The sequence below is a fragment of the Orcinus orca genome, chromosome 1 (genome assembly GCF_937001465.1).
Source record: "Orcinus orca chromosome 1, mOrcOrc1.1, whole genome shotgun sequence".
In the NCBI taxonomy this organism is placed as follows: Eukaryota; Metazoa; Chordata; class Mammalia; order Artiodactyla; family Delphinidae; genus Orcinus; species Orcinus orca.
In genome coordinates, this window is record NC_064559.1 from 31,215,119 (window position 1) to 31,235,411 (window position 20,293).

Here is a 20,293-nt window from a genome sequence, read left to right on the forward strand (position 1 = left end):
GTTCGATCCCTGGTCCGAGGAGATCCCACATGCCGCAGAGCAATGAAGCCCGTGCACCACAACTACGGAGCCTGCACTCTAGAGCCCGCGAGCCACAACTGCTGAGCCCGCGTGCCACAACTACTGAAGCCCGTGCGCCTAGAGCCCATGCTCCACAAGAGAAGCCACCGCGATGAGAAGCCCACACACCGTAACGAAGCCTAGCCCCCGCTCGCCGCAACTAGAGAAAGCCCGCGCGCAGCAACGAAGACCCAACGCAGCCAAAAATAATAATTTTTAAAAATATACAGAAAGATCCCTACGGCGTAATGCTAAGTGGAAAGGGAGTCACAGGACAGTACATATGATCACATTTTCAGAGAAAGAAGACGCCGCCCTGCACGCCCCACGTCCCGGGCTGGGTGGGGGGCGGAGGGCCCAGCCCGCCCGCGCCGGAGCCAGCCTGGTGCTCCTGACTCACCAGCCTTGGCCAGGAGCAGGTTGGCCTCCTGGCTCATGAGCTGTGTGACACGGCTGTTGATGGCATCGATGGCCTCCTGCATGGCCTTGACCCGCAGGCGCAGGGCCCCGTTCTCCTTCTGCAGCATCGCGTTCTCCCGGAACAGGTCACTGTAGCCCTCGGCGCCATCCTCCCCGATCACCCTCTTGCCCTGGGAGGAGGGGCGGGGCGAGGGGTCAGGGGCGGGGGGGGGGTGATGATACTCTTCCCCGCCACCCCCGCCCCGGCCCCTCCCTCGGCGAGGCGGCCCTGCCAACCTCCCAGCGCTCAGAAACCTGCCGTGGCCCCAGTGACAACAAAAAGTCCACATTTTGTGACCAGCCACTGCAGGCCACTGTGTTCTCACTCCACCTCCCTCTCTACTGCTCACCTTCCCGCCTCCCCAGACACGAACCCGAGGGTGGGAACCCGAAGGGCCCCGGTGGGTGGCACGAAGGAGGACGGCAGTCTGGGTGTGAGACTACAGGGAGGGGTGGAGATTGGAGCACAGAGTCGCCCTCAGTCTAAAAGGCGCAGCCACTTGGGCCACTCCAGCCAGCTCAGCGCCAGATCATTACATCTTCAGATTTTTAAAGGAAAACGGAAACTCCCTGATTTTCAGAAAGCATGACAACTACGTTGCATTCTTTTAAAGCAAAGAGCGAGTCAAACCAAAACCCACTTGTGTGCTAGGTTCGGGCCAGGGGCCACAGCTGGTGACTTTTGCCTTAGTCGCACAGAATGGGACGCACCCCCGAAGGCACTCGTTTTTCCTGTCTCTGTTCCTTTGCACGTGGCTTGCTGGCATCCTAGGACACCTGCTCCACTTCCTTTTGCTGGTGTCTCATTCATTCCTCAAGATCCACATAAAAGGTCCCCTCCTCCATGAGGCCCTCCCTGACCACCTGAGCAAGGAGGGCCAACCCTCTCCTGCAGCATCCCCCAGGCACGCTGGACCACTTACGTGGTCCCCATCAACTCTCCTCACTCTGTGCCGCAGCCTAGAGTCTTACCTGGTCCAACACGGCATATTCAGCAGACGGGAAACCCCAGCAGAGCGTCTGCCCTACACATGAGATCTATGCAAGCAGGGGTGTGCTCTCCCTTCTCTTATATTCTAAGCCCTGAGGGCTCCAACTTCGTATGCGCAGGTCACCCACCAGGTGAGCCTGGCACTGGGCGCCGCGGCTGGCACATGGCGATGCCCAGGGCGCGGGGAGGCCGGGTTGGGGGGGGGGGCCCGCTCACCGCCTTGTACTCCATCAGCTCCATCTGCAGGCGCGCAATCTCGGCCCGCAGCGCACTGATCTGCTGGCTGGTCTTGTCCTGGTTCACCACCACCTTGTTCTTGATGTTGCGGGCTCGGTTGGCGTATTTGAGCGTGTTGAGCGTCTCCATGAAGTCCCGGTCAGAGGGGCTCACGCAGGCGATCATGATGGTCTGGCTGGGGAGCATGGGGGAGTGGTGTGGGGAGTGAGGGACGAGGACATGGCCGGCCCAGGAGCATCACTTCAGAGCAGATCCCGCTCCCGCCTGGAAGCCCTAAGGACCTGGGCAGAACCTGGGACGTGGGGATCCGGACTACCTAGCCCAGGTTTCCACTCCAACAGCGGTGACCACAGCAAGGGAGGCCGTGATGTGTCATCGCCGAAATCATGGCCCTGTGTGTGTCCTTAGCGCCCCCGTCTATTTTCCCCTTTGGGCTCTAGCACCTCCTTTAGGACTATCCCTCCCTGCTGCGCAGATGAGAAAGCTGGGTCCGACCGTAGTGGCCGACGGGCACCTCGAGGCCTGCGGCCCACAGGGGCGGGAGGGCCCCCTGTCCACTGGGCCTTCTGCCTCCAACCCTCCCACCAGTGTGCCCCTGTGCCTTCACCCCTGCCCCTCCCTGGGGTGGCGGGCAGGTACCTGTTCCCGCCCAGCGAGTCCTGGAGGAGCCGGGTGAGCTTGGAGTCCCTGTAGGGCACGTGCACCACTTTCTTGCTCTGGTCCCCCAAGGCGCTGATCACGTTGCCCAAGGCCAGCTGCGGGAGACCACAGGCGGCACTGGCTCGAGAGCACCCAGGGAGGGAGGGGGGTGGGACCAGCGGCTCGCTGACCCCAGCAGCCCTCAGGCTCCCTGAGGGTTTAAAGGCAGATGTGTGATGGTTGGTGACGTCAGGCGGTCGGGGACAGGGGGAGGGGGAAGGTCCAGAGGCCCAACAGCAGTGACACACGGGGCTCCGGCCAGTAGCCAGCCCGAGGGGGGCCTGGGGAGGGTCTGAGGCTGAGCCATGCTGGCTGCCGCGTGCCTACCAGGCCGCAGTTGATCGAGATGCCCTCCTTGGCCCGCTCGCCTGTGGCCCCCGTCCGCTTCAGCCGCTCTGAGCCGGCCAGGTCCACAAAGTGAAACTTGGCGGTGAGCGTCTCATACTCGCCGGAGGGAGCGGTGCCGTCGGGAAGCCCGGTCACGGCCTCGTTCACCTGCAGGGAAGCGGGCGTGTGACTCCCAGCCCCCGCCCGCCTTGGGCTCCTCTGCTCTCAGCCCCTGCCCTCGGGATTCGGGGTGCAGCGTGGCTGGGGGGCTCACACACACAGCGCATCTGACTGCGTGCATGTGCCGGTTCTCCCCGCCCGAGAAAAAGAAAGGTCCGCAAGCCGGCAGGCTCCGTCGCCACCCCGCCCTCCGACACACCGCCGCGGGCTCCTCACCAGGTCGGGCCGGGTGCACAGGCGCATCTGGCACACGTGGATGGTGAAGATGGCGTGGGAGCGGGAGCTCTGCACGTTCATCTGGGTGCTGGCCGTGGTGCGCGACAGGGCGCCCTGCTTCAGGCACTGGATCAGCTGGGGAGTGCGGACGTGAGGACCAGCTGGCTGCAAAGCCCGGCCCCCGGCCCCCAGCCCCCAGCCCCCAGCACCCGGGCGGCTCCTCAGATGCTCACCTCCTCCTGGGAGCTGACGAGGCGGGCGGTGACGCCCGTGGTGTAGATGCCGCCGTTGGCGTCCTCGTGGATCTTGATGTTGGACCTGCGGTGGCGGGCGTCAGGGTCGCGGGCGCTGTCGAAGAGGTCGAGGATCTCCTCGTTGTAGAGCTGTGCGGGCGGAAGACAGCCGCTGGGTGCAGGTGGGTGCGGAGGGGCCCCGGGGGCTCTCTCTCGTGTCACAGGCCAGCTCTGCTTTGCAGGTGTGGAAACCAGGCTCTGGGAGGCGACCTGGCCACCCCCGGTCCTCTCTGGGCTCTGGCTCCGGGATCTTTCCCCTGGACAGTGTAGGGCAGCTGGGCCCCGGGGAGAGCTATCCTGAGAGCCCTTCCACTCCCCAAGGAAGTGGCACCCAGCGCTCAGCCCTGGTGGGGGGCTAAGGACCTGATGGGGACGAGGGGACTCGAGTCCTCACGTGGACGAACAGCATGTGACCGTGGTTGGGGCAGAGCCTGGGATGTTACAGGGCAGGAAAGGGGGGTGGGGGTGTGGCTCCAGGAGGGAGGGGGGTGGAACTCAGTGGAGAGCTGAGCAGCGCCCTGTCCTATCCCTATGGTCCCTGGGGGCTGAGGAACGCGGGATGGAGAGCAGTCTGGGGACGCCACCACGGGAGGAGGCCTGGCCAGGAGCAGCACCCCATTTCAGAGGGTCTCAGGCTTGCACACTCTTGTGTTTGGAGTTGCTGGCAGGGAGAGTTTCACCTGCTGGCGTTTGCACCATGCAGGGGGCTGGGGCTGGAGAGCAGGAGGGATGGGGCAGCTGGTCAGTGGCCAACAGAATCCCGAGGGAGGAAGGGGCAGGCCACAGCCCTCGGACATCCGAGGCTTTGATGGCCTTAAAGGGACAGAAATACCCCACAGGAAGGGGAAGAGGAAACGGCAGGGACCGGTGCAGACGTGGGGGCCTTGGTGTCTGTCTGTCTGCTGGGACAGACGCATGGCATCATTTAACCCCTTGTGGGTCACCCTTTGGCATGGGTTTTCTAGGTACTGAACTGCTCTTTGGGGCTGAGCCCAGGGTGGCCCCACGCCCAGCCAACGTCCCAGGGCCGGGGGTCCGTGGGCTGGCGCTGCCCGGTCCAGGTGCGCTAGAGCAGGAGCCTGGGGACACCCCTCCTCACGGGAAGTACCCAGGCCCGCCGGCCTTCCTGGAGACGCTTCTGAGAGGCCCCTTGGCAGGCCAGAGGCCCCCTCCCCACCCCCAAAGCCCCCAGCTGCCACGGTCCCTGGGCTCGGCACCCGGACATCCTCCCAGGGAGAGGCAGGGCCAGACGCCAGAAAGGCCCCTCAGGAGGACCTTCCTGCTCTGGGGTTAGAAAAGGCTCAGAGGGTCAGGAAGGACCTCAACCAGAAAGGGACAGGGCAGGCCGCTCTGAGGCTGGGGAGGGCCCAGCAGAGGCCAGAAGGGGCGAGAACTAGAGTCTCACCGTGTGCTGGGCAGGTGCTTCCTCATCATCCCCTGAAACCCCTAGGAAGTAGGTGTCGTCACCCCCATTTTGCAGAGTGGTGAAACGACTCGCCCAAGGGCACACATCTGGTACGTGTCGGAGCTGTAATCAGTCAGGGTTTGAAGAGATCCTACAGGTTCTCACTGACTCAAGCTCCGTCTGAGGCAGGAAGCCCCTTCAGTGTCCCACCAGGTGGCCCCCCGGCTCTGGCGGGGATACTTCCACAGCAGGAACCTCCATCACATGCAGATGCCTCCCCGGCTCCCCAGGCTCTTCCTGCGGCCCTGGCAGGGAGCCCAGCTTCCAGGCCTTGCTGCCCCCGTCTCCCTCCAGCCCACCCACGAGGCCACGGTACCTCCAGGAACTGGGCGCTGACTTTGAACTCGGGCCCGGCCACCCCCTGCTCCTGTGCCCGCCGCTTGCGCTCGGCGATGCCCCCGAAGAGGTGCGCGATGGCCCTCGGGATGATGCCCTGCTCCTCCTCCGCCATCGCCACGTCGAAACCGGTGCCCATAGTATACGTCTTCCCGGCCCCCGTCTGCGTGGGCAAAGATGGAAGGAGGGTGGCACCCAGCACCCTGGGGGCACCAGCGAGCCCCGGATCCCGGCTGCGTCCCCCTCATTTACCTCCCAGCCTGGGTCCCTGCCCGGCCTGGTCCCAAAGCCGCAGCCAGCAACGCAGCAGCACCCTCGGACCACAAAACCGCAGCTGCGTCTCAGCTGCTCTGAGCGCGGCTCTGTCTCCCATCAGACAGGGAGCCCGGGGCAGCAGTGGCTGTGGGTGGGAGGAGGCAGCTTACCTGCCCGTAGGCCAGCACCGTGGCATTGTAGCCCTCGAAGCAGCCCTCCACGAGCCTGCTCACGCAGGTAGAGTAAATCTGCTCCTGCCAGGTGTCCAGGTCGAACACAAAGTCATAGGTGAAGGCCTTGTCCTTCCCCAGGAGGACCTGCGGCTCCCCCGGGGTGACCGACGTGCAGATGTGGCAGCCCTCAATCTTCTCTTTTGACAGCTGGGGCCGGATCCTGCCCGGGGTGGGGGGAGTCCTGGGTCAGACCCAGCTTCGGGGGGACTGCAGCCACCGTCCTCCCCGTCCTGCCACCAAGCCTCCACCCCCCCAGGCCCCTCCTGCCCCACAAGCGGGAGGAGAAGGAAGGAAACCTAGGATGAGGGCAGCTTTGTAATACTACGCTAACAATAACGGCAAGAGTAACGTCAACGCCCCCCGAAGCAGCAGCTGCTAACATTTTGTGAGCACTCTGTGTATCCAACCTACGTTCAAGGTATTTTACCTAAATGAATTCATGTATTCGTTACCGTAAACCGGCGAGGGATGTATGATTTGCCTGATTTTACAGAGGAGAAAACAGAGGCTGGGAGAGTTTAAATGACTTGCCCAAGGTTGTGTAACGGACCGTGACAGGTCTGACTGACATGAAAGCACACGCTCCCGACTGGAGCGCGTGAGTCTGTCCCACGGAGCGGGGGAGAGAAGGCAGCTGGCCCCCTTCTGGGGAGGCAAAGCCCAAGACCAGGCAGGGGAAGGAAGGGCGAGGCCTGGCTGCTCCCCCGGGGGCTACGTTCCACAGGAGACCTGCGTCTCTGCCCAGGCCTGCGGGGGCTGCAGGGATCCCGCAGCTCAGGACCCGCCCCCGTCTACCGGATGCCGGAGGAACAGTCACAGGCACAAGCTCTTTCCTCTCAGGGGGCCAAGGGCGCCAGACCAGGCACAGCCCTGCGGAGCAGGTCCAGGCAAAAGTTGGAGAAAGGCAGGGACCTCCAGCAGGGGCACCAGCCACAGAAGGGGCCACATCCCGGACCCTGGGGGCTCCCCACTAAAGAGGAAGGCAAGCAGCATCAGGGCTAAGGGGGGGGTGCGCAGCCTTGGACAGGGCCGTCTCCATGCGCCGCCCCTTCCCCTTTTCCAAGCAGCCACTGCCGGAGGAGGTCCCCATGGCAACCAAGTGTGAGTCAGTGAGCATGCGTGTGTCGGGATTGGCGGGGAGCGCCTCCTGATGCCTAAAGTAAGGCGGGGGGTAGGCTCCGCGCTCATGGGCTCACAAAGCCAGCCCCTCTGCCGGCCTCTCACAATGAGCTACTTGTCAGCATCCCTCTCCCTAAGCCAACATTTACCAAGAGAAGAAAAGAGTGCGAGGGCCAGGCCGGCAGGCGTCCAGGACCTCGGGGCGCCTCGCTGCAGAGGCGGGCCCTCCAAGCCGCCATCCTGTCCCTGTCCCCGGCTGTCCAGCCCCCGAGGCCCCTCAGAGCTGCAGGCCAGGTGAGGTGCTCACCTGGGCCTGCTACCTGCACTTTGCTGCGAGGGGGTTAAAGAGGCCGGGGGAGCAGGTGGTTAGAACCCCAGGTCCAGTTCACTCCCATGGTTGGTGGCCTTCCTTCAGCAGCCTTTCCCCTGAGGTGTGGACAGGTCCTCACACCATGGAGGCTGCCAGGTCCGGACGTCCAAGGAGGCTACCACCCCCTCCCCTCGTCCAGCTGTTCCGGGCCAGGCTGAAGTGAGAATCTAGCTTCTCAGTCTCCCCCAGACTGGTTTCTGGCTGGGAAGGGAGCTGTGGATTCCACCCATCCTTTCTGCACCTGCAGACCAGAAACCTGACCTGCCAGTAAGACGCCCAGGCTGCAGCGCTCCCACCTGGACTGCCGGTGGTGGCGGCCGACACGCACGACCACACCGAGGGGGACGCTGTGGTCCCCACTGTGGACGAGGAAATAGATGGCGCCTGGCCAGTCGCAGGCAGCAGGGGCAGCAGGGTCTGAGGCCGGGTGGTGCGTGCTCTGCTGCTTCGACGCTCCCGTGCTTCATGTGGCTGAGGGGCAGGACCCAGCATGCCAGGCAGTGACCTCAGAGGGGACCGGGCCTCAGGTGGGAAATCAGGAGCTCGGGCCCGGGGGGCCCAGGGTGTCCAGGGCTCCCAGGGGGACCAGGGGCCTGGCGGGGGGCAGCCTCTGAGGCCCCTCCAGCTCCCACAGATGCCCTCCCTGCCACATGGGCTGCTTGCGATGGGATTTCTGGATCCAGTTCAAACACCATTTAATTACCACAGGCAGATGGCAATGCTGGTGATTGGAGGAAATTGAATCAGGGTCCCGGGAGCCAGTGGGAGCAGGGGAGGGGAGCAGCAGCCCTGCCGGGCAGAGTCCGTTGACAAGGGGCCAGCTTCTGCCCCACCCACCAGTCCCCAGACCAAGAGGGCCGGAAGAGCAGCCTAGGGGACAGGGCGTAGAGGAGGGACCCCAGGTGCCGCGGGGTCAGCCAGCATTCACCCTGGGACCCTCCAGAGCCTGGCACATCCTGGTGTGGGGTGCTCTGCAGTCAGAGAGCCAGCCCCATTCTACGCACCAGTGTGCTTGGCAGGTATGACGGGTGAGTACTGCTACGCAGAGAATGGGGTACCAGCTGGGGGACAGAGGACACGGGCCCAGGATGAGTCACTAGTTACCAAAGCCACTGACCTGGATGAGGAGGGGAGTGTGTTAGTCCCAGGAATGGGCCTTGAATGAGTAAGCGGAGATGGCGGCAGAGAGAATGAAGATTGCATAGGTGCCTTCCACGTGCAGGTGCTGGGCCAGGCACTGGCCACAGACCACCTCACTTAAGGGAGGTGATGAGCTAGGGATTTCAACGCCCATTGTCCAGAGAGGAACGTCGAGGCTTGAAGCAGTTGAGTCACACACAGTAAATACAGGGAAGCTGGGAGTCTGAAGCCTGCGGCTTCTCCACTTGTCCAGCTGCCTCCTGCCCGGGAAACTCAATGTCTAGGTGGATATATAAACTCCCTCCACGCATCACCATTAGGGGCAGGAGGCAGCCGGGGGGAGTCCTACCACAGCCTCACACATGCGCCAGGCTGGGCTCCGGCACCCAGCCTTCAAGGCACAGTCCAGCGGGGGCGGGCATCCTGGGGCGCCTGCCCACCACACCCTGCCCAGTGGAGAATCTGAACCCAGGCCCTGCAGGCAGGAGATAAAGACGGTCCCTGGACAAGCCCCTGCCCCATCCTCCTGTGGTCCAGGAGCCCCCGCTTCCTCCTGTGTCATCTGGACGACCTCTTCCCAGCTTTAACTTTCTAGGAACTCCATCGCCCTCCCCTCCAGCAGCTCCTGTCCCGGCCCCGCCTGGGGTGAGGTCACTACTGTGGGCTGCCCTGAGAGCTAGTGGCCCTCCGCCAGCATCACCGCCCCAGATGAGGGGAAGGAGGCTGCTTCCGTCTATGCAGGGTGGCAGGATGGCAGGATGACACCACTCCCAGCCCTGTTCCTCCCTTGGGGCGCGGGCGGGAGGTCAGGGGTGGGAACCAGGTTCCAGGGTCTTGCCAGTAAACCATGGACGCTGGGTGCTGTGGACCAGATGCAGGGCCGCGGTGAGGTGAGTGAGGTATTCGCCTCAAGTGCAAAATTTAAGGGAACATGAAAAAAACTCAGTAATCAATATAGATCATGATTTAATGCAAAGTTTGGAAACTCAAGTTGGCAAACCATGCTGCCTGTTTTTGTCAAAGTTTTGTGGACCCAACGTCCAGTATCATTTCTGTCCAGAGACCCCCCTGAATGTCACCCATGGGCACCTCACCCCAAGCCCCATCCCCCCCAAACCTCCCCATCCCTTCTCCAGGGGCGGATGGCCCCACTAAGAAAGGCCCGGAATCTCCCAGAACAGAGCCCGGTCTATTCGCCACTCGGCAACCCGCAGAGAGGGCGGTGGGAGGGGGCGGGGGCGGGGGCGGGGGCGCGGAGAAAGGGGCGGCGCTAGCTCTTCGGAGGCGGGATCTGGCCCAGGGTCCTCGGTGCGCAACGGGGCGGGTCTGGGGTGCTGTGGCTGGTGATTTTAGTATCTGTCCACACACGCTGGCGCAGAGGGACTGCGGGCGCTCGTGGCCGCCCCCTCACAGGCTGATGCTCCAGGCGGAGGACAGAGGCCGCCAGCCCGAGCCCAGGCCTGCGGCAGCCGCTGAGCTCAGCGGTCCCTGGGCTCTTCGGGGAGCCGGCACAGGGCGGAAGGGGCGGACAGGAGAGACAGGCAGGCCCGGGAGATGCTGATACCTCCCAGGAGGAAAAGTCCCTCCCTCAAAGGGTAGCCGGCCGGAGCCCCACACCCCACCCAGTCCTCGGCGACATCACACAAAGCCGGCCAATCATCGGCCAGGGCTCCGCCCAGTAACCTTGGGCTGGGGGAGGGGCGGTGGGTGTAGCTCAGCTTCTCAGGTGAAATCCGTCCTGCCCGATCAGCTGCCTCCGGTCCCTCCTCTGATCCCTCATTGACCTGCCCCCAAATCTGTGCCCAGAATTCCTAGGGATGCGGCCCCCAGGCTCTTTCCCCTCGAAGAAGTCTTACTTTTCTCTAAGAGGTAACAGGCCGTGATATTAAAATAACTAACCAAGAACTGTTCCAGAATCCTAGAAGATTCTTCCAGCTGTGGTGTATGGTCTGATTCCTGACACCCTTTTTTGCTGGGACCTGGAACCCCATTACATCTCTGCTGACTCAATTCCCCAGTAGGTAATAACCCCGCACTTAGGGAGTAAGATGCCTCTTTGCTGGTCGCTGTACCTGCCACACTTTGCACACGTTCTAAGGGGGGTATCCCGCCCGCCCCAATTTACAAATGAGGGCTCAGAGAGAATTAACGCAGCTCAAGGTCACACAGCTAATTAGTAACAACGTCTTCTAGGAAGACCACCTTTCCTGGCTGTGGGCCTGAAGATTCAGTGCAGAAGGAGGGAGAACCAGCCCGCATGCAGCTGCCCACCCGTGAGTAATGTCACTCTGGGGGCTTCCAGGCTGGGAGACACCCTCTCAGGCCTCACCTTGAAGTCTCTGAGAACCACAGACCCGGCATAGAATCTCCCCTCAGATGGCCACGGTCACCCATGTGACTAGTTAGTCCCTTTGGAAAAAGCCCCAGGGATATAAGCCTATCTGCTCTTTTCTCCTTCAGGAGCCCCTAACACCTTTCTGGAACCCTGAATAGGAGCCCCTGGGCAAGTGGGTCAGCACAGGGAGGCCCAGAGAAGTAAGGACACCCAGCGCCCCGTCTTGGGGTGTGCTGCTCCCAAGGTGGCCCAGATTTCACGGCCTCCCCTCCTCAGGCCAGCCCACAGTCGGCGTGCATGGCTTCATCTGGAGCTGGGCTGTCATGGCCTCCGTCGTGTGTGTGTGTGTGGGGGGGGCAGGGGACACCGAGAGGAGCCCCAGGACCTCCTGTCTGCCTGGGATACCAGATCACTCAGCCATGCCATGACCTGCCAGGGATCACCTCGTCCCCATCAGTGACACAGCCAGACCAAAGGGGAAATCAGCTACAGCGGGAGGGATTCAGATAAGCTGGCAGAAGGAACTTCCCGCCTGCAAAGGCTGTGGAGCCCTGGGAAGGGGAGCCTGGAAGAATGTGCAGCCTTCCTCCTGTGGAATCATGGTCACTGATACCACCCGAGCCTCATCTGATAAGGACAGTGCCTAATATCTTTTGAGAACCTATGCGTGGAGCTCCTTTACATGCATGAACACATGTCATGTGTAAAGACCCATCTTTACTGAGGCCCAGAAAGGAGAATCTGAACAAGCCCGAAGTCACACACTCCTAATGGTGGAGGTGAAATTCAAACCGAGCCTGACTGTGCCCAGTCTGGCCTCACCCTCTAAGCAGCCCTGGCGCGGAGAGAGGTGGGCTGGAGAAAGATGATCCTGCTGCCAGCTGCCAGCAGGGCTGAGAGCTGTCTGCTGGGGAAGCATTTTCCCATTCCGTAGTGAAGAAAGCCAAGGCCTGGGCAGGGGAGGCAGGGGGCCGAGGACGCAGAAGGCTGCTTCCCTGCGTGAGCACGGCGCCCACCTCCCTCCGCGGCAGAAAGAGGACACCCGCACCCACTTTATCAGGCGTCCTCTCCTCTCCCTCCTCCTCCCTCCGTGGCAGCCTGCCAGCTCCGGGAAGGCGGCTGGAAGCAAAATCCCTGCTCTCTCTGGGGAGTCTGCCTCCCAGACACCCGCGGGGCTTTAGCCGACTTAGCGCAGAGAAGGCGTTTTCCCGTGGGGGCCAGTCCTCTCTGAAGCAGGGTGGCAGGTCCAGCCTGGGGTGCTGGCCCTTTCAGCTGCAGGGGTGCAGTGTGGGGAGGCCCGGGACAGCCAGAGGGCCCTGGTGTCCCCCCACCGGCCCTTCTCCTGGCCTCCCAGACCCTCCCCAGCCCAGCCTTCCTGAGGCTGCCGCAGGGAAAAGACTGGCTCTGAACCCCCAAACAAGAAGGCTTTGTGCGGCGGGGTCAAAGGGCATGGGTTTAAAGGGCTCAGCCTGGTGAAAGGGGTCTGTCAGCCCCCTCTGCCTACTTCTGCCCTCACACATCTTCCCGGGAGCACAGGGAGTGGTGCAGACACTCAGAGGGAACCTACAGGAAACCTGGGGCTCCGCACACCGACCCTACTCCCTCCTGAGGATGCCCTTAACCTCTCTCTCTCTCTCTCTCTCTCTCTCTCTGTTCATCCCAGGGTTCTGGCCACTGACTTCTGAGGAATGCCCAGACAGGCCGTCCAATGGGGGAGGGCGCAGGGAGTCTTATCCACACCCCCCCCAGGGCATCGGGATCTCAGCTGGGCCCAGGCACCCCTAGAACAGCCGAAGCCGGCCCGGGGGAGGAAGCAGGCGGGCGGAGGGGCTGGGAGGGCAGGAGCTGGAGCGAGGAGGGGCCGAGGGCGGCCAGACCCGATCTGGACCTTCACAGGCCCCTGCCTGCTGTTGGCCACACGAGCCTGCAGGCCTGTGAGCCTATGAGCGGCAGCTCAGGGCCTGGCCAGAGGGCGTTCCCAGCTCAGGGAAGCCCGCTCAGCTGTGCTCCGGCATCCCAGGGCATCTGGCAGGGGTTTCCCATGACCTCCCAGGAGACGCGGCAGAGCCCAGAGCTGTGCCGGCATCTGCATCTGGTGGGGGACAGCTCAGTGGGGACTGGGCCCTGGGGACACTCCCCTGCTGAGGAATGCACAGCAACAGGCGCCTGGCCTGAGCCTCTCCCCACCCCGCTGGCCCTGGTCCCCAGCCGCCCTGCCAGGCTCTCCTGGGGGCACCTTAACTCCAGCCTCAGGAAGGACCAGTCCGGCCTAGAGGAAGGACTGGTGGCCTCTGCCACCACTCTGATGGCGGGCTTCCACCGAGGATGGCAGAGGGGTAGGGGCTCAGGCATCCGGGGGTCTGGGGATGGGAAACCGTGGCCCTCCATCCCTTCCACCCGCAGGCAGCCAAGGGGAGAGAGGGAGTGCTCCAGAGGACAGGACGCTGCAGCCAACAGTGCTGCCACGGGCTGTGGGCTCCGTGGCCCCTGCCACTGAGCTCCACTGCCCCATCCCCCTGGGACAGAGAATTAGCCCCCGGGGTCAAGGCCGAGCATCCCCGCCCCAGCAGGAAGCCCGGCAGCCTCTCAGGGCCCCGCCTCCCCTAAGGAGCTGCTGGGCTAGAGGTTAAAGGAGAGAGACAGGAGCCCACGGACACTTGGGGTGGGGATGGGTGTACACTTGGCTGTCCTGGAACTTCCCTAGAGGGCGGCGAGGTGGCACTCAGGCAGGAAAACAAACTCCAGGGGCAGCTGCGTGAATCTCAGGAAAGGGGAGAAGGGTGGCTCCCACCCAGTGGTGGGGGGGAGGAACTCCCCCAAACTAGGAGCACGTGGGGACAGGCAGCCCACAAAGAAGGCCCAGCCGGCCTCACCCGCCACATCTGCGCAGCCCTGTGTGCCTCCCCGAGTACCTTCCCGCGTTCGCGGTCACGGCCATGACGTGCGGAAAGGGCTGGAGGAAACGGAGGCACAGAGGTGCCCAGAAAGAGCGAATCAGCAGCCGGATGACGAGGCCACGTGGAGCAGGGTGAGGAGCACGTGCTTGGAAGCAAGGGTGCCCCGGGTCCAAATCCAGACGCCTCCATTTACGGCTGTGAGCCTGTGCCCATGTCTCCACCATGCGCATGACATCCGCCACCTCGCGGGCTTCCGTGGGACAACGCAGGCGTGACACCTGGCGCTCAGTGAGCGTGCAGGAAATGACAGCGCCCAGCCCCGCCCTCCCTGCTCAGTCCTTCCATCACAGCGAGCTTCCTGCAATCAATCATCAATCAATCAATCCAAGGGCTGGAGGTGAATTCCTCTTTTTACCTAACAGTCACTGTGGCTTAACCTAGAGAGACACCGCTTAGATACGCTTTAAGGGCTTTTTTTTTTTTTTTTTTTGCGGTACGCGGGCGTCTCACTGTTGTGGCCTCTCCCGTTGCGGAGCGCAGGCTCCGGACGCGCAGGCTCAGCGGCCATGGCTCACGGGCCCAGCCGCTCTGCGGCATGTGGGATCCTCCCGGACCGGGGCACGAACCCCTGTCCCCGGCATCGGCAGGCGGACTCTCAACCACTGCGCCACCAGGGAAGCCCAAAGGCTTATTTTTAAAACATTTCATTCGCACTTCGCTTCTCAAGAGTCACCCTTTAAGGACCGGCCACCTTCTACTGCATCCAAACCGCTCCTCTTCACAAATGGCCAAACCAGCACAAAGTGCTGACCCCATTCTACAGTGGGTAAAACTGAGGCCCAGAAGGAGAAACAGAAATGGGGCCCCACGACCCAGCCAGTAACCGACTTCGTGGGCCCCAGCCCTGCCCTCTGCCCGCACAGCTGTAGGAATAAGGGTGCCAGGAACATGTCACCTCTGCCACTTCCTCAGCCCCTGCCCCCACCCCCCTTATGAGGTCTTCAAAGGCTGAGAGCCAATCAGGCAGGCTGGCTGGGGCGGGGTGGGGGGCACGCTTCCGGGGCCTGCGGTTACTACACTGCACTTCCTGGTGATGACATAAGCCCTATTTCTGCAGCAGAAGCCCGCCACCAGGACTCTCAGGTCTCCACTGGCCACAGGAGGCCCTGCCTGGGCCTCAGTTTCCCAGGTCTGTGAACTGGACAGGAGGGGCCACAGGCGGCACTGGTTGGCCCTGACTGGCCTTGGACTCTGCCAGAGTGGGGGCAGGGGCCGGGGAAGGGGGGTTTCTGAGGCACGGCGTCCCCACCCTCACTCAGTTTTTTCTGTCTTCAGTGTCTTTGTCCCAAACCACCGATTCTCTTGATTCAAAATTTAGACGGACACTGAGACTTCAGAGGAGCCTGGATCCAGGGGAATAACTGCAGCTACAGAACCCGAGCGAGAGAGCAGGGTGCCACCTGACTGTCCCGGGGCCCCTGGCTGGTGCGCCCCATGCCCTTTCCAGCCCCTGCCTGACCCTGCAGTGTCCAGGGATGGATGTGGAACCGGCAGAGCCCCCATCCCCACCCTAGCAGACTAAGGAAGGAAGCTTAAGGAAACCAGGCAAAGATAAGGGGGAAGGGGGTTAGGCCACCCTGAGGGCTCCCCGAGGGCTGGGGGCTCAGAGCTGGGGGCTTGAAAGGGTCTTAAATAAATGCACCACGTGACTTGGCTTCCTTCCCCAATCTCAACTTTGCCAACTGGCATTTCTTAACAGCCACCCCTTCCCCTTCTCCCCCCACTGGTCAGGCCTATATTTCTGCAGCCTGGGGCAGGTCAGCTCTCCCCAGGGTCCCCCCCAAACCCCGGCCCCAGGTAGAAGCAGGGCCCTAGGCCAGCCTCGGAGCTGAGAGAGTCCTTATCGTACGAGGGGATTTATGGATAAACGTATCACGGGGCAGGCTGGAGGGGCTGGCCTGGGAGTCTCGGTGCAGAGCTCAGGGGCAGATGGGCCAGACTCCAGGGTGGCCTGGGGTGGGGCTTTGGGGTCTGCTCACACGCACACCTTCTCCCCTTATCCCACAGCCCCAGGTCCTGAAAGTCGCCTCCTCTGGCTCTGCACCCCCTTGGCCTTCCCGATGGCTCCGCAGACAAGCCAGCTTTGATCCTCATCCGGAGAGATTATAGGGCCAAGAGCCCTGGGCCTAGCACTTCTTACCTAGTCTAGCAGCTCCCGGACCTCCACCCTTACACATACACACAACACCCGCCACCCACCCCGCCACCGCCCAGACCAAGTCTGTCTCTTTCCCGGCCTTCCTGTCTTAAGAGTTGGACCCAGGGCTTGCCATTAGTTATTCTCAGTTAGATATAAGAAAGGGTTTCCAAAAAGACAGCTCAGCGCGTGCTGGGCTAGGCTCTTGGCAATTCCAAATCCCTGGGGCTTCCCAGCAATGCTCTACGCTACTCCAGCCCACCACCCAGTCCTTTAAGTGGGACAAGCGATTGCCGAGGGTGGGGATGGGGGGTTGAAGGGGACCCCAAAGCCCGGAGAATTCTCCCCTACAGCCCCCCAGTGGCACCATCTGCTCCCCGTCCCAGCCCCAGCCCAAGCCAGGTCCTGTCCTCAGCTTTGTGATTAGAAACTGGGCTCTGTCCAGGCATTGTCTGCCCTCCACGGCCAGCTGCGCACGGAGGTCTGGCGTGTGCCTGGCTGGGCGCTTGGGCTGGGGTGGGAGGGGAGGAGTGGGTGGGGCCTTCACCTTCCAGGAGGGCCTGCAAGCCCAGCTCTTCTGATGCTCAAATCTCCCCACCCCTCCAACCAGATCAGCAACAGAGGCAAGGAGTAGGGGCGTCCGGCTCCCCCCAAGGCCATCTCCATGGAAGCAGAGATGACGCCTGTCACTGGCAGAAGCTGGAGCAGTGGGCAGGCACAGTGCCCTCTGGGCGGGAAGGGTCCCGGGAACTTCTGGCGGTGGTGGGAAAGGAACACCAGCTCTTCCTCACTCTGCACAAGGTGCCAAGGCCATGGGCTTTCCCACGTCTTACGCTGCCCCAGTCTAGCCTGGGGGCCCTGCTGGGAGGCGGGGGGCTTTGTTCGGCTCTCTCGGGTAAGATGGAATCTAAAGGAAAGCCCCCTGGGAGGGGCACCCCCAGTGCCCTCCTTCGCAGGCCCGGTTCAGTTTCCTTTTATGATGCGCCCAGACTCTCCCACTCTGCTGCAGCTGTCTTATTTACGTTTCCCACTCCCACACTCCCACCCACACCGTGCCCTCGCCCTCGCCCCTCCAGGGGATCCTGCCGCACAGTCAGCCACGCAGCAGCCCGGCCCCGCCCAGCCAGCCCACCGGGCACCTTTGGGGCTCCTCTTTGTCTCAGGCTGTCCGGAGCCAACAAGTCTGTGCCCAATGATGCTCTGAGTGCAGCGGGGGACGTGGGGGGAGGGCACCTCGGTCTCCCTCCCTCAACCCCAGAGCTGTGGTCAGCAGTCCCCGGACCCTCTCCGGGCTGCGGAGGGCTGGCCAGGTGGCTGGTGTGTGTGTGGAGGGGGTGGTGGCACCTGCCCTGGGGTGTTTTCCATAGTCATCTCCGAGTGACTGCCCTGGAATCCTGGAATCTGGGTCATCTACAACCCAGGGAAACCAGAGACCTGCTCAGACCCACCCTAGACCCGGTCTCAGACTCCCACCCCCATCACACAGGGCTGAATGATGTCCTCCACCATCCCTTCATTGGTGATCAGTCCCAGACTGGCATTCTCCCACCATCAGACCCCCTCAAAGAGAAAAGCCCAAATCAAAAACGGAGGGGTGACATGGCGTGAAGTGTTCCCACCCAACACAAAGCCCCGCACCTCCAGGTGCCCTGTCCTCTGCCCACCTCACTTCTGCCTCTATGTCCCTTCAAGTCCCAGGTAAGTCCATGCGGCCCTGCCCCGCTCAGTTCTGTCTGAAGGCCTGAAGATGGGCATCAGCGTCACAGCATCCTGCCCTCTCAGAGGCAGAACCTCGGAGACACCCCATCCTCCCTTCCCAGCCCCAGCCCCTCTTGGGACAGGGCCGGCAGGGTTCTCTCCAAAGCGGCAGACTCCCCAAGGAGGGCCAAGGCCCCATCCCAGCCCTTCCATTCGTGCAGCACTCGATCTTTGTCTGCGGAACCGGCCCGGGGGCGACGTGCTGCCTCCCCAGCTGGACCATGAGCGCAGGACCAGCCGGCTAGGGTGGATGCAGGGAAATTTCCCCCCATCCACTGTGCCCGCATGAGACAGCAGCCCGTGGGGAGGCGAAGAGGAAACACACAGACGCTCCGGCCTGGGCCAGGGCTGGGTGTGAAATACCGGATTTCCTTGTTTATTCGATTTTCTGATCATTAAGGGCTCCCAAGAGGGGCCCGAAATTACCACCCAAACAAAGCCACCTCCAGCCGCCCGCGGGGCCGCCGATCCCTGCGGGGGCCGGGCCAGCACGCGGCGCCCCCCAGCCTGGCCAGCCGACCTCCGCGGACGCCGACTGCGGGTCGAGCGGCTCCCCGGGACCCCCGGACCCCCGCCCCGCGCCCACGCGAGACAAAGCCGAGTCCTCCGCGCACGCGCCCCGCTGCCCGTCCTACCTGACGGCCACCTTGACGCAGCAGTCCCCCTGGCCCGCCATGGTGCTTCGGCGCCGGGTCCCGAGTCGATCAGGGGCGGGGGCTTGGGGGCCAATGCCCCGGGCGGCGGCTGCGGCTGCGGCTGCGTCTGCGGCTGCTAGAGGCGAGGGCGCGGGCGCTGCGGACGGAGGCTGCGGCGGCTGGAGGTGACATGCTCGCGGGCGGCCGGCGGAGGGCTCACACGCGGCCGGCGGAGGACCCCCGGGGCCGGGCCCGCGCGCCCCCTCGAGCCATCGGGCGGCGGCGCGGAGCCAGCTGACAGCCCGGGCGCGACCCGCTCCCCACGACGCGGCTCCCGCGCGCGCACCTCCAGCCCGCAGCGCCTCCCGCCGCCGCACGAACAAAGGGGGCGGGGGCCGGCCCGGCGGAGGCTCCGCCCCCGAACCGGTCCCGGCTCCGCCCCTAGCTCCGCCCCCGAGGCTGATGCACCAATCGAAAGCCCGAGCCGGCAGCAGGGGCGGGGCGGAAGCCTTTAAAGGAACCCCTCGCCTCATGTCCACGCGTTTGCTGGGGGCCTGGCCGGGTGGCCTGGGGGGCGCGGAGGGACGCGGGCCGAGGAGCTGACCGCGCCGGAGCCTCGGACCCCGGAGCCGCAGACCCTCAGCCTCGGTGGGACCCCAGCCCATTAATGCGGAAGCCGGTACGCAGAGAGGGGAACTACCGAGGTTACACAGGAGTTAAGTGGCTAAGCCAGGGTAGGAACCCGGGTCTCTGGGCCCAGCGCTTCTCTGCAAAGGGTCCCACAGCGCCTGGCGGTTTGTATTCTGAAAGCGCCCGGAAAGCCTCCCTTCTGCATTTATTCCAGTGAATTTGCCAGCCTTTATTGAGGGGGATTCTTGCTAGTGTCTAACTAAAATTCCCTCCACCTCCACCCTGCACCCTTCCCTACAACTTTAGATGAACCCTAAAGTTCATCTTTGGGTTGATCCCCGGCCAGACGGCCCCTCCCTTCTGTGAGACCACGGAGGCTCCAGTGACCTTTGTGACCCACAGATGACCCCTCTCCCCGCCTGGCTCACACTCTGCTTGTTGTGGCCGTGGGGGCAGAGAGTCAATGTGGGAGGCCCGAGCTGCCCCAGGGAGACTGGGAACAAAGCGGGCACTCAGCTCCGTGCACCTGGGTAGAGGTTGTGCGGAGGTGAGTGGGAAGGGGATGTGGAGGGCAGCTGCCTTCGCTTGGGTATAAAGGACAAGGGGAGCCCTGGGAAGTTGAAACACGGGGCAGTGATGGCGGTGGCCAGTGCCGTGGGAAGTCACAGTGGCCTTTCCAGGCCCTCTGCCCTCCATCTGAGCCCGACCCCATCTCCCTGCCCCCAGCTTCCAACATTGGGGCCATTCACGGGGCCCCTCACCAGCTGCCCTCCCCGCCCCCCCCCCCCGCCCACTTCAACCAGCTCCCTCCCTGGAAAGCGCCCAAGAGGAGGACCCAGCTGCAGCTCCAGATGTGGAAGGAGCGCTCTAGGGGGGCGGGGGGGCGGCAGGGGAGGAAGGGGAGTCTGACTCCAAGCCTCTTGCATCACCCACAGATGATGAAACCATGCCAGAGATTTTGGAGAGGGTATGGCCTAGGGGCTGAGGATGCAGCTTCGGTGCCATCTACCTTTCTTTCCCTCCCCCACCCAACCCACAGATAACTGCTCCATCCGTAGCCCAGATCCCAGTTTGGTTTGACCTAGTATGGTCAAACCAAAAAATAAAGATAATTTCTAGGGCACATTTCAAGAGCAAATCAGCGCCCCCGACTCCCTACCCAGTGCTGATGGAAGAGAGCAGCGCCCGCCAGCAGTGCCCCAGGGTGGAGGAGGGGCAGGGGATTGGGGAGCCCGGGGGGCTCCTGCACCTTCCACTAGCATTGGAACCTAGAGGAAGATCTTTCTGGGGCCAGCAGGTAGGTTCTCCGGCCAGAGCAGGAGGCCAGCAGAGTGCTGAGTGAGATCCTGCACATTCTCTTCCAACCAAGATAAGGTGGGGAGGAGACTGACAGTTAGGGACCAGCTACACAAACGAGGTACTTTACATGCGCGTTCTCATTTCACGCTCATCACCTTGTGA

At 63.1% G+C, this 20,293-nt stretch overlaps 1 protein-coding gene and 1 long non-coding RNA gene across 7 annotated transcripts in view; one reads left to right on the forward strand and one right to left on the reverse strand.

Moving 5' to 3' along the window:
* Positions 1-18,914, reverse strand: part of KIF21B (kinesin family member 21B) — a 44,083-nt gene extending 25,169 nt beyond the window's left edge. For 4 of the 6 annotated variants that reach the window (XR_007476170.1, XR_004479794.2, XM_033415895.2 and 1 more), the window contains exons 1-9: positions 18,203-18,913; positions 5,689-5,911; positions 5,244-5,426; positions 3,403-3,552; positions 3,170-3,304; positions 2,774-2,941; positions 2,387-2,502; positions 1,727-1,922; positions 461-650 (exon numbers count right to left, since the gene is read on the reverse strand). Coding sequence is in view for 4 of the 6 variants with exons in the window: in XM_033415895.2 (XP_033271786.2) it covers positions 461-650; positions 1,727-1,922; positions 2,387-2,502; positions 2,774-2,941; positions 3,170-3,304; positions 3,403-3,552; positions 5,244-5,426; positions 5,689-5,911; positions 18,203-18,867 (2,026 nt within the window). In the remaining 2 variants the exon portion in view is untranslated. Of the gene's footprint in view, positions 1-460; positions 651-1,726; positions 1,923-2,386; positions 2,503-2,773; positions 2,942-3,169; positions 3,305-3,402; positions 3,553-4,867; positions 4,991-5,243; positions 5,427-5,688; positions 5,912-18,202 lie in introns of all 6 variants that reach the window. The other 2 variants (XM_049707108.1, XM_049707194.1) reach the window with 2 other exon arrangements.
* Positions 14,729-17,865, forward strand: LOC125963909 (uncharacterized). The gene is made up of 4 exons (XR_007476348.1): positions 14,729-14,801; positions 14,991-15,097; positions 16,420-16,610; positions 17,502-17,865. It is a non-coding gene; the product is annotated as an uncharacterized LOC125963909 (long non-coding RNA).
* Positions 18,915-20,293: the final 1,379 nt, after the last annotated feature.